Source organism: Poromitra crassiceps (genome assembly GCF_964638095.1).
Source record: "Poromitra crassiceps genome assembly, chromosome: 2".
Taxonomy (NCBI): domain Eukaryota; kingdom Metazoa; phylum Chordata; class Actinopteri; order Beryciformes; family Melamphaidae; genus Poromitra; species Poromitra crassiceps.
This window is the reverse complement of record NC_139624.1, coordinates 57,134,775-57,148,540: the sequence shown is the minus strand read 5'-3', so window position 1 is coordinate 57,148,540 and position 13,766 is coordinate 57,134,775. Positions and strand designations below refer to the sequence as shown.

The 13,766-nt window shown below is 44.0% G+C and overlaps 1 protein-coding gene across 1 annotated transcript in view; it reads left to right on the top strand.

Moving 5' to 3' along the window:
* tulp3 (TUB like protein 3) overlaps positions 1 to 13,766 on the top strand; it is a gene marked incomplete at its 3' end in the record, with an annotated part of 69,351 nt that overhangs the window by 34,567 nt on the left and 21,018 nt on the right. The window contains exons 4-5 of the mRNA XM_083653534.1: positions 11,134 to 11,296; positions 12,109 to 12,324. Of these exons, the coding sequence (XP_083509660.1) occupies positions 11,134 to 11,296; positions 12,109 to 12,324 (379 nt within the window). The remainder of the gene's footprint in view (positions 1 to 11,133; positions 11,297 to 12,108; positions 12,325 to 13,766) is intronic.

The following is a 13,766-nucleotide window of genomic DNA, read 5'->3' as shown; positions in this document are numbered from 1 at the left end:
TCTTTAAGCACTTCACCTCTGCCCCCCTCCCTCTCTCTCTCCCTCTGTCTCTCTGCCCCCCGGCCCTCCCTCTCTGTTCTGGAGCTGGAGCGCTAATAACTGCTGATTCAGTTAGCAACAGTGACCACGCGCACACACACACACACACACACACCGTGTGCTCGCCCGTCCGCACGCGCACACACACACACTGTCACTCAGTCTTTGGCTGAGACGCACTCCCTTTCTGTTAGGGGACCATAGTGCAGAGGAGGCTGATCCTCAGACTCTGTTGCAGACAGGGAAAGAGGGACAGGGAGACGGAGCTACATGCCCAGCAGGATTGCCGCTCGGGGGGGGGAAGTGTAGCTCTGCATGGCCTTGAGGGGAATGGGACCCGGAGTGTTTGTTCCATTTTGTTTAAACTTGTACACTTTGGCCCTACGCGTGTTCAGGATGTCAATGGAACGGGTTAGTAACTTCTAATGTTTCTGTTTCTGATATTTTATATGTATGTTTTTTTTATGTTTGAGGGTGATGACTTGAGTGCACCTGAATCAGGTGACCTGATACAGGTGTCTGCCTGTTTTTCCCTCCGTCTTCCTGTCTGTCTGTTCCTGTGTGTCTTTGTGAGATAGAAATCCGGACAGCGTTTCAGACACTTTGCACATGTGTTTGTGTCTTGAGAGTTTAAGTTGACCGGACGTTCATGCAATGCTTTTGTTTGCTTCTTCTGTTAACTTCTCAGTGTATGTTGTGTATCAGCTCTTCTCAGTCCTTCCAGGTCATATCACTGTTATCAGGTTCAGCACACACTTCCTCATAGTTGAATATCTCCTCAAATTAATGTATGCTATTTACATTAGGCCACTTTCCTTGTTTTTTAACTCCATGTTTTGGCTCAGACAGGAAGGAGCATGAAAGCCTGAATGGAGTCACATCCTGGTCTGAAAATGCCAAGTACCCCAGTCTTTACAAAGGAATTACAATGGACTGTCTTAAAATAGCAGTGTTCTCACAATTATACCGGGCGGGAAGACAAAACATACTAGTCTGACTTTGCCGGTATGAAGAATTAGCAGTCTGTAAGCCTACACCCCCCACCCCCCAAAAAAGGCCATCCTACTGGTAATGCGTTATTCAGTCTTCAAGTCCAAGTCCATTTTCATTCAAAAAATGATGATGTAATTCTTAGTTTCCAATGCAGTTTCACTTCTTTCAAATTGTCAGTACCTTGAAACAAGGCAGAAGAAACCAGACCACTCTATTGTTATCAAGAAAATACAATTCTTACAGCAACATTTTAATACACAATGCTAGCCCAAATTTTTTTTTTTCTGTAGCCACAATCCAAAGGAGAAAAAAATAAGAGTTTGAGAAGAGCTTCAGACTAGATCCATCTTCAAAATGAATGCCAGTTTTAAAATTTGATAATCAGCAAAGCCCTTGTCTATTTTTTCATCACCATTGTTGTGCTTCTGAAATGTTGGCAATATTTCCAAATTCACTTAGCACACTAATGATGTTCATTATGATAATCCTGCTCAATGTTTTATTCAGTTGTCATTTTTATTTCTAGCAATAAAGAGAGCCACATGCAAATCCTGGTCCTACAACATCCTTTGAAATGATAACGAATCTAGGTCTAGATAATAAAGCTCCCAGACCTCTGCGTACTTGGGTATAAAATAATTAATGTATTCAATAATACCCTTTGTATTCCTTAAAAAGACCACTTTATTTTGGCTCTTGTTTATGCTATTCAGTTTTCTTAGCTGTTGTTCTGTGTTCCATGCACATCCTGAGGCTCATACAGTAGGAATATATTGTCCCATCCATGTATTGTCTGGAGGACTCTATGGCTCTGGCGCTGTACTCATTTCTCAGGCATGTTCTCAGTGCTGGCACAATGACAGATGAGTTATGAAAGCTTCTTGTGCTGGCATATATGAGACAGGACCGACTGCCCTCCTTCCCAGCTCACTAAACAGCATCACTCCACAGGACCTCCTGTTCTCCTTCCCAGCTCACTAAACAGCACCACTCCGCAGGACCTCCTGTTCTCCTTCCCAGCTCACTAAACAGCATCACTCCACAGGACTTCTCCTGTTCTCCTTCCCAGCTCACTAAACAGCACCACTCCACAGGACTTCCTGTTCTCCTTCCCAGCTCACTAAACAGCACCACTCCACAGGACTTCCTGTTCTCCTTCCCAGCTCACTAAACAGCACCACTCCACAGGACTTCTCCTGTTCTCCTTCCCAGCTCACTAAACAGCACCACTCCACAGGACTTCTCCTGTTCTCCTTCCCAGCTCACTAAACAGCACCACTCCACAGGACCTCCTGTTCTCCTTCCCAGCTCACTAAACAGCACCACTCCACAGGACTTCTCCTGTTCTCCTTTCCTGCTCACTAAACAGCACCACTCCACAGGACTTCCTGTTCTCCTTCCCAGCTCACTAAACAGCATCACTCCACAGGACTCGTTGTTCTTGCTGTTGAGTTCGGCGCGCTAATTAATGCACTTACATAATCCATCGGCTGCTTTGACCACAGAGACGGAGGCTTGAGTGACAGTTGACAAAACATGACCAGGGTGGATTTGTTCTCCTCAGTAAAGCCTCAACACAAAGTCACTAAACTCTATCCCGCACAACACACCAAGTCAGCATAGTCACAAGTGAAGCAAAAGGAGTAAGAAAGCTCTCCCTCACATCACTCTGTTTGTGATGGATCTGAGAGTGCAACTGTCAACTCCAATGCCCACTGGCTCATTGCTCTCTCAAATCCTCTTGGTGTGGAGAGTTCAGCCATTCTTTGAAACAGACACCAAACAAGACTCTCTCACAGCACCCAGGATTGCAGCTTTGAGCTATTCAATGAACCCATTCAAGGCACTCAGTGGGATGTGAGCATGATTATAGGGGTTTGTGTTGGCTTTATTCAACAGTTTTGAGGTTATTTTGTTGCCTCTATATAGGGTTTATCCTTCACGTTATTTTTTCAGTTGTGCATGTCATCCGATATCTGCAAACCATTACCTGTAGTACTTCTGCATTGCATTGCAGTGTAGAGTGGCAATTCATCACTGCACTTATTGTTTGAATAGAGCATTTTTCAATGTCACACTTTTTCTAAGAATATTAAAATGATGCCCTTACTTTTGTTTATTATGCAAAACCTTGATTTGTTTATTCCATCATGTAGCCATCCATTCTGACCAGTGATGTCATTCATGCACAAATGACATCCATCACTGGTCCACAATTTAACTCTAATAAACTCAATAACTGTCAAACTAAATGAATGCCTGCAGAACTGTTTACAGTTCACGGATATACTACTGATTTTGTAATGATGCAAAGCTGGTTGAAAATCGATGGAGTGTACCTTTAGGCAAAATAGTCAGAGTGATGTACTGTAGTTAGTGGCAATCATTTTACACTGCCTGTTAATTTTCCCAGATTCTCACAAGGCAATGGAACCGAAATTCCTAATTTAGGTGGTATTTTTACATCAGGCTTTGGTGGTCTATAATAGGAAGGAGCTAAGCAAAGCAGGGATGATGACAGTGAGGTGACAGCGAAAGGACAAAGATAGATAGAAAGGAGGAAAATTCAAGCACTTCCCATTGACATTGGAATGTAGTCCGTTGCCATGGAAATGCTCCTTTGCCGTTGGGGCACTGACGACACAGGGCCACAGTCAGCCAGTAGTCTTTTTGTTGGCAAAGGTACAGTCATCAAAGGTGCAACACAGGTTATGTCATGACCTTCCTACGTCTGATGAGGATGAGTAAGGACACACTGATTTTGAACAGTTTAACATGGCTATACACAACCTGTCTGTTTGAACTGCCCATCTGGGGTTGAGGGCTGAATGTGGAGCGTTGTCCTTAAACCTATCTGTCAGTGTATCTTTCTGGCTGTTTCCGTTATTAGGCCACCGGTGCCAATGTCCAGGAGCAGAGAGGACAGCTTAATGCGTTTCTGACAACTGTATAAAAGCACAATACTAAAAGCCATTCTAGCTCTTCTCCTCCCTTCTGGCTGGAGTCTGGACGTGCTACGGTATAAAGACACTAGCCCTCCCTCTTACTCACACCTTCTGGCTGGAGTCTGGACGTGCTACGGTATAAAGACACTAGCCCTCCCTCTTACTCACACCTTCTGGCTGGAGTCTGGACGTGCAACGGTATAAAGACACTAGCCCTCCCTCTTACTCACACCTTCTGGCTGGAGTCTGGACGTGCTACGGTATAAAGACACTAGCCCTCCCTCTTACTCACACCTTCTGGCTGGAGTCTGGACGTGCTACGGTATAAAGACACTAGCCCTCCCTCTTACTCACACCTTCTGGCTGGAGTCTGGACGTGCTACGGTATAAAGACACTAGCCCTCCCTCTTACTCACACCTTCTGGCTGGAGTCTGGACGTGCTACGGTATAAAGACACTAGCCCTCCCTCTTACTCACACCTTCTGGCTGGAGTCTGGACGTGCTACGGTATAAAGACACTAGCCCTCCCTCTTACTCACACCTTCTGGCTGGAGTCTGGACGTGCTACGGTATAAAGACACTAGCCCTCCCTCTTACTCACACCTTCTGGCTGGAGTCTGGACGTGCTACGGTATAAAGACACTAGCCCTCCCTCTTACTCACACCTTCTGGCTGGAGTCTGGACGTGCTACGGTATAAAGACACTAGCCCTCCCTCTTACTCACACCTTCTGGCTGGAGTCTGGACGTGCTACGGTATAAAGACACTAGCCCTCCCTCTTACTCACAAAACATATGTGACACAACCTGAAAGTCAATGGATACATTTGACGAGTATGGGGTCCTTTTCTTTCCCTTTTTGAGAAACCTGAGACTGTCATCTCTGAGTTAAGCTGCATTCACACCGACCTATTAAAGTTTGTCGCTGGCGTTGAGTTTACATACAAAGTCAATGCAAACGAGCGATTGAGCATACATTCGCCTGGGAGAATAATCACTGGGCGTCCGAGCGGCAGAGACAGAGCGATAGGGAGAAAATACGCTCGTCGCTCAAGATGAAATATTCCAACTCGAGCGAAAATACGCTGGCATCAGTCGCTCGCTGTTCAATGCTGATTGGCTGCCGTGTGAGAGCGAGTCAAGGATCACTCTGGCTTGGAACAAACCGCTGGTTTATTGTGTGGCAACAAACCGCATTGACAGGCTGACAGCTGACATGAAGTGAAGTCTGTACTACCGGTATGCAGCTCGCATTAGGAGCACGCTGATAGGCTTAGCTTGTAAACAATGACGGTGGCTCGTAGTGGACAAACAGCATGACATTGCGTAACGTTATATCCCCCACATGTCCGTCATTTCGTGTGCCTGTTGATGAGCGATTTAAACAGAGCGACAGAGCGATTCCAAAGGGTTGACTTGAGCGACAGTGCGAAAAATAAATATCTCGGTGTGAATGCACCTTTAGGGATGTCGACGGTTAACCGTTAACCGTTTAACCGCCGACAACGTCATTGGTCGGTTAAGCATGTCGGTCAAACGGTTAATTTGCATATTAAATTGGCATACAACGTGTTGCCAATATGGTGTTTTTTTTTTCTCCTTCGCGGTAAGCAACAATGTTAACGTAGCTTAAGTAGTTACTGTAGCAGCATTATATAGGAATGAAAAGCTCCTGCCACTGCCTGAACAACATTCATTTAGAGAAAGGCTTTTCCAAATGCAAAAGCAGTGTGCATTGTCAGCACTGACTGTCTCTCTCACTGTCCGCCTCTCCCCCCGCGTGCGAGATGTGCTGATGTGCTCTGTGATAAACTCAGCTCCACACATGCGCCACACCCCCGCCCCCCCTCTGCTTTGACCAGACGGGAGAAGACGCCCTGCCCTGTGCAGACTACAGCGAGCCAGTCAGTCATGCTCCTTCTGTGTTCCAGCCGCTGTCATGAAACCATGAGGTTACTTTCAATGACATGTTTCAAAACAAGCTGCGTCTTCCACATCGATTCACTGAGGAATCCACACTTTTACCGTAAATTGAGTTCTCTCCGGGTCTGTCTGTCTCTCAGGTGTAATAATCCCACAACGATTACAGCAAGAGTGAGAATGCTCTTCTAAACACATCGGCTATTAATATATAATTATTTCTCTGCATCTCATATTAGATCGGTAAAAAGTTTGGACAGACTGCTTCATTTGTTCATCCTCCCGAGTCCCGCAGTGCTGACAGCTGTCAGCGTGCGGACTTGCTGCACTCGTCATGTCGTGCAGCCAGACACAGAGAGCATAATAGCCACCTACAGCCCTTGTCACAGATAAAGAGAGAGAGGGAGAAGCGTGGAGAGAGAAGCAAACTATTTTTTGCAGATCTCAAAAGCAGGTAAACCACTGTTGAATTAGTGAGAATGTCAGAAGGAGGAGAGAGCAATAAGCGCTTCGTCAGTGCGCCCTGCAGCGTGGAGGCTTGGGGCGGTGTCGTGATGTGATCTTCAAAGTGGAAATTCGTTCAATTAGCGACACGTTTCGTTCTGAGCTTTTAAAATTAGTTTCTGCTGGTTTTATTAGACTATTTCCGACACATGCAGTAAGATAATTCATTTAAGAATTGTGAGCGTGAGTATGGGTTTTTTCCCTCCGTATTTCCCCCTTCTGCAATGCGTGCAGCTCCTATCATAGCCTATCTGAGGAATGTTTTTGTTTAGATGGAGGATTAACTTGTCTTCTCGTTTTGTTAATGTGTTTTTTTCTGCTTGTAGATGTAAAAATAAACGCTTTATCATGAAAAAAATCAAGCATTTGTTGTGGGAATGGTTTAATGGGGCACAGACAGTCAAATAGCGCATTTTAATCTTCTCGGTTAACCGTCAGTTGTCGGCTAATGAGGGTCGGTTGTCGGTCAAGAAAAATTATGATTTTCGACATCCCTACTCTGAGTAACCGCTCCTAACATAATTCCTAACATAATTTTAAATATATATATATATATTTTTAACACTTTGATGTTTATTAAGTTTCAGTTTTTGCATACAACAGGTTTACATTGCATGTTGATCAATAGTTTTCTGTCAATAAAAAGGATAGAAAAACACAAACATAAACGGAAGTCAGATCAGGTATAAATTAAAACATTCAAGGTTACTGGTGTGTATTTTCTATTGTTTCATAAGTCAACCATTTCTCCCACTTTCTATCAAAATCATCCTCTCTCACTCTGATCTTATATGTTAGTTTCTCCATAATACATATCTCTTTTACAATTTCCAACCACTGGTCCGCTGTCGGGGGTTCAGTTTTGTACCACTTTCTGGTTATTGCTTTCTTGGTAGTGATCAGTAATATCTTGGCTAGATACCTATCTTTAACATCAACACAGTCATTTATATCTCCGAGATACATCTTCTTGAATTCTTTAGGTACCGGTAGTTCATATCCCAGAATGTTCTTAATGGTAACAGACACATTTTCCCAGAAAGAGTATAATCTTTGGCACTCCCAAAATATATGTAGGTGACCCACCTCTCCCTCCCCACATAGCCTCCAACACGGTTGCTGTGAGTTGGTCTGCTTACTCTTTATTTTTGGTGTATAATTTTAAATATTTACTTTATTATTTATCTATGCATTATCTTTTTGTCATTTGTTGTTGTTTTTTCTTCTTCTGATGTTTTTTTTTTTTTTTTTTTTTTTACATCTTTGTTTTGTCTTAGGTGTGTGTGGGCCTTTATCTATTCATTTATTTGTTTATCTCTTTGTGTGTGTAATTTTCAACACTAGCTTTCTGGTCAATGTCTTTTGTATGTGGCGATGTGTTTGTCTTTTATGTTATGTGCCTGTATATGTCAGTGGGATACCTGGGTTTGGGTTAATATGGGGGGGAATAACCTGTAAAATGCATATTATTTTGGAGTGTTCTACACATTGTCATCCAATAAACAAACCTTGGAAAGAAAGAAAAGCCATTATACCTGAGAGTGCTCTTTACTGTGATGGTGGATACTCTGATGCTGAAGGTACTTCTCACTGTGCGTCACCATCGATCAGTCCTGTTTGTGATAGTCATAGGGTTTAAGGGGAGAGTTAAAGCAATAGAGCACCACAGGAATGAGTCCAGAAGTAGCATGTTGGATCTTCAGGGGAAAAGTGAATGGGGTTTTAGAATTTATCAAATAAATGTAGGATGTATAAAATAAGGTCTGTGGTTAACAAAGGGTTATGGGAGTGGTAATTTGTGTTCAGCAGGATAATCTTCACAAACGTGAATCACTTTTATGACTTTTGAAACGTAAATGCGTTTTTTTAAGTAAAAAAAGTGATTCACGTTTGTGAAGATGATGCTGCTGAGCACAAATACCACTCCCATAAACTTTTGTTAACCACAGACCTTATGTTATGCATTTAAGCGAAATTCCCATTCTAACTTTCCCCCTGAAGATCCATCATGTCCTGGACTTCCGCCTTCCGTCTACAAAAATATGTCACCATCCCTGTGGTACTCTATATACATACTGATACATACTGGCCAGAGAATATCATTAATACCCTGTGGTACTCTATATACATACTGATACATACTGGCCAGAGAATATCATTAATACCCTGTGGTACTCTATATACATACTGATACATACTGGCCAGAGAATATCATTAATACCCTGTGGTACTCTATATACATGTACATACTGATACATACTGGCCAGAGAATATCATTAATACCCTGTGGTACTCTATATACATACTGATACATACTGGCCAGAGAATATCATTAATACCCTGTGGTACTCTATATACATCAGGGACCTCAGGAGGTCCCTGAAGATCATCAAAGACACAAACCATCCCCACAACAGCCTGTTCTCCCGGCTACCCTCAGGGAGGAGATACAGGGTTCCAAAAACACGCACAAATCGCTTGAGGAACAGTTTCTTCCCGCAGGCCACGAGACTCCTAAATATGCACAAATAGTGCAGTAGTCGTACCGCAGTACCGTACTGCAGCTGCTACTATTACGAATGCCTAACGTTTAATTGTAAATTTAAGTGTATGTTTAATAAGGTGCCTAACGTTTAATTGTAAATTTAAGTGTATGTTTAATAAGGTACATGCTATTTGCACATGTATGTATAAAACGTCGAATTTGGAATGTCTGAACACGTCTAACGTATGCACATGACATGTGCACCTATGTGCAATGAATATGCCACTGTCGTATAAGCCACCGACTTGTCTTATTGCTTATAAGATGCCTATTTCTTATTGCCTTATTGCTGTCTTATTGCTTATTGATGCCTATTTCTTATTGCCTATTACTTATTGCTGTTGCCTATTTGTACTATGTCGTAAACGGAGTCCACTGCACAAGAATTTCACACGTGGTACTTGTACCATGGAGTGACAATAAAAATCTTGAATCTTGAATCTTGAACATACTGATACATACTGGCCAGAGAATATCATTAATACCCTGTGGTACTCTATATACATATTGATACATACTGGCCAGAGAATATCATTAATACCCTGTGGTACTCTATATACATACTGATACATACTGGCCAGAGAATATCATTAATACCCTGTGGTACTCTATATACATACTGATACATACTGGCCAGAGAATATCATTAATACCCTGTGGTACTCTATATACATACTGATACATACTGGCCAGAGAATATCATTAATACCCTGTGGTACTCTATATACATATTGATACATACTGGCCAGAGAATATCATTAATACCCTGTGGTACTCTATATACATACTGATACATACTGGCCAGAGAATATCATTAATACCTTGTGGTACTCTATATACATACTGATACATACTGGCCAGAGAATATCATTAATACCCTGTGGTACTCTATATACATATTGATACATACTGGCCAGAGAATATCATTAATACCCTGTCACATTCACACATTGCTGACCAGTTGAGACACCTATCGATAGCTGATGACACAGGGTGATGAGCTTTTCCAAAGTACTTACTACATAGTGAGGAATGAGGATTAAAACACAATGTAACTTCCTATGTATAAACACCCCATTTACACCTGGTTTTTAAATGCGACCATTATCCAGATAACTTATCCGGACGGATACAGGTCGCATTTAAAAACCAGGTGTAAATTGGGTGTTTGTTATGCCTAGTCTGATCTAGGCATAACCCAGTACTTGCTCTGCCTTGACCAAAGTGAAGAAGAGGCAGTGTTTCTCAAGCCTGGCTAAATGATCCTTGACCTTCTTATGACATTTCATAGATTGCAGCCTGTTATAGATGATATTTGCCCTGGAAGAATGGTTTTCAATCATGTGCCATCACAGGAAATGTGTGCAACTTTTCCATTCCATTCAACACAACACTATTTATTAGTTATACCCCCCATCTCCTAGCCTGGTAAACCGCCCGTCACGTGAACTCATATTTCATTTGATTCTCCGTGACGGTCTGGACCCGCACAGGCAGTTAAGATGATTGGTCGAGCCATGCCGGCTCGACGAATCAGCGGCGGCCGTAGGCGGGCTCTGGCTCGTCTGGGCAAGTAGTGGGTACATGGTCTTTGTAGTTCTTTTCACTCGTCAACATGGCTGCCACCGCGGAAGTGACAGGCAGTCTGAATGAAATTGAATGTAACGTTCCCAATTCTATGTATTAAATTCTAAAAAACGACCCTCAACATTTGGGAAGGCTAAGCCACACAACTAGTTCGTTATAATCTAACTAAATGCTTCGAAGGTGACTTTACGACCGTGAGGACTCAATCAATGAATACCACGGAGATCATCCACAGGCACCTTCGGCGATCTGATTGGTTGAAGTTAACACCCACCAGCGGTGATAGACAGATGGGTCATCCAATCACCTGCCAAGTAGCTTGGAAAAAGTGCCCGCCTCCGTCAGCGGGTCTGGTGACTTCATTCCCAGATCGACTGGTTTAGTGAAACCTATGTGGAGCTATACCGTCCATCTGGCAGCGTCAGGTTACCCATCTCCCCCTTTCTGGTCGAAGTTCTGCCAACTAATGAAATCAGCTGGTGTAGTGTTTGGTTGGAATGAAGACCTGCATACTCTTGGCCCTTGATAGCACAGGATTGGAGACCATTGGAATAGAATGAAGTTCCTCACCATTGCTGTTGACCTTCTTATGACCCACAGAGGGCGCTGCTCGAACAGAAGCAGCGGAGAAAGCGCCAGGAGCCTCTGATGGTCCAGCCCAACCCAGAGGCCCGACCCCGGCGCTCCCGGCCGCGGCGTAGTGAGGAGCAGGCCCCGCTGGTGGAGTCCCGCCTCAGTATCACCAGCGATGTCCTCATTGACGGTGAGGGAAGCATGTTCTAACCGCTTCTTGTAGGCCCTTTTCACAGCGGCCGTTAACGATGGTTCCATTCCAGGTAGGCGTTCCAGTGCCAGGGCCCTCATTAATGTTATTGGTTACACCTGCTTTACTCCATGCTTTACCACCTCAAAACGGTTGCTGTGAAAAGGGCCCGTGACTGTCAATCAGGGAGGATGGAGAGGAGTGAAAGCTGGCGGTAGGTGATGCAGATGGACCCTGGCAGACCCATGAAAGAGCCAATCAGGGATCCTGTGATGGATGACATAGCTTTGACAATACTTTTAGTTAGAGCTAGAGACCACGGGAGGAGTGATCAGGAGAAGAGCTTTACTCTACATTAGCAGAGTGAATTACTGTAGGGCAGTGTTTCCCAAACTATGGGTCGTGACTCAATTTGCATCGCGGACCCGTGGGGGGTGCGTCACCAACTGGTTGTCATGGCAACTCATTATGTTTTTTGTGAGTTTGGGTCCCAGGGAGACACAAAATGTATCTTTTGGGTCCAAAGATGGAAAAGTTTGGGAACCCCTGCTGTAGGGTAAAGTTAAAGCCGGGATCACATGACGCCACTGTGTGCAGAGTTCTAGGCAAGGATCCCATGGTTAAAACATGTTGAGATCAAACACACAGGCTGAGGCCAATCAAAAGAAGCTGTTGATTGCTTTCACTCAACAACAGGCTGACTCTCAGATCCAGCCAGAACAGATTAGCTGCCACACTCAGACGAACAGGGCCAGATCGGTAGCACAAAATGAGCAACTTACAAGCTAACTGACTGTTTTCCCCTGCTATAGGTATTGATGGCCCGGCAGCGTTCTTGGGTACAGGAGACGCCCCGGATCTGGGTACGAAAATCCAAATACTCTCGGTGAACCAACCTCAGTGCCGACCCCAGTCCCAATCCCAGTCCCAAGCCCAGTCCCCTGCTGCTGAGGAGCCTGAGAGGGATGGGGACACTGAGACGCTGCTGGAGCCCAAGACGGACATCCATGAGTTGCTACAGAGACAGGGTGAGTCCTCCTGGCAGAACGTAGCTATCCTTTTTTCTCTAACTTTAAGCAGAGGGATGGTGAGACACCGTTTTATCATTAAAACATTTAAAACCCACAAAACTCTATATCAAGTCTACTCAGTGCACAGGGAAGATACTGTACCTCTTGGAGCTGAGAAGGTCAAGCAAATGTAACAGCCGCTGCGGCCTCGTTTGCACACCGTTGGGTTATTTGCCTAGCTCATTGACTCTGAGTCTCCTGATGCCACTCTACAAACACAAACTAGTAGCACCACACATCCTGTCCAGTGCACTGCTGCTTGGCCTGGGTATCTGATTCACTTCCCTGGGCTTTCAAAACAACACCTTGGAGTTTAGTAGGAGGTCTTATGACATCGGGTGAAAATGAAAGTGACAGGAGTAGAGAAACAGACAGAAAAGAAAGAAGGTAAAATAGACCCCCAAAAAAAGAAGTATGAAGTGAGAAGAGTGGTGAGGGAAGAGGAGGATGAGTGCAATCAGTGTATTTCGGGTCAGGACGACAATGATTCAACTGACGTCTGACAGCTTCAAGGTTTATTTATCCACTTTGCATTTAGGTCATGAGAGTGCTTTTAATTAAATTCCTCCAACAATAAAAACAAGTCTTTTCTCATCCCTAGTAGAGTCTGAAGCCCTCTGCTGCAGCAGTATGCAGCAGAGAGATTGATGGTGACGCAGTGAGAAATGGGTCATTTAATCATAGGCCAGCGCATCGTTCATACTGCAGTGCTCATCTATGGCATCAGTACAGCCGCTGCCACCTACCCTCTGACAAATAGGCTGTTAAACTTTGGCTGATGGCACCAGCCACTTGGCAGGTGTTTCTGAAGTGTATAGAAGAACCATTGTATTCAAGCCCAGATTTTGAACGGGGCAAAACCCAGCGTGAGTTGTGGAACTCCTCAAATAGAGATAGGGATGAAGGGAACATTTTGGATTGACCTGCTACTGTAGAGCAGGTAGAACAAAAATACTTTCCCCACCCTGAGTACATATAAACATGTTCAGTTTCATTTAAAGCAAGGAAAGGGTCTAAATGTTTTATATGTTGGTATTGCATAGCTGCACACTTGGTCGATGATGTGAAATTGATAGACGTTTAGTTGAGTTTTAATTGAATCTTGGCTGGAATGATCAAAGTGCAGGTTTTTTTAATGACCTTATCTGTTTCCTGGGCTACAGTGTGACATGCCACGGTAACAGATGTCACTCTCCTTCTCAATAATGCAAGGCCTCATTGTGAAGTCAGCCCAGTTTAGCACAGAGAGACATGTCCTCATGTCCTCAGGAGTTCCAGCAGGTATTTTTGGATCTCTGTCCTTGCATATTACCCCCCCAGCCCCTCAGGAAACCAAGGAGACAGAAATAGGAAGTTCTGAGGTACATTCATATTTGATCACCCCATTCAATCAAAAGACG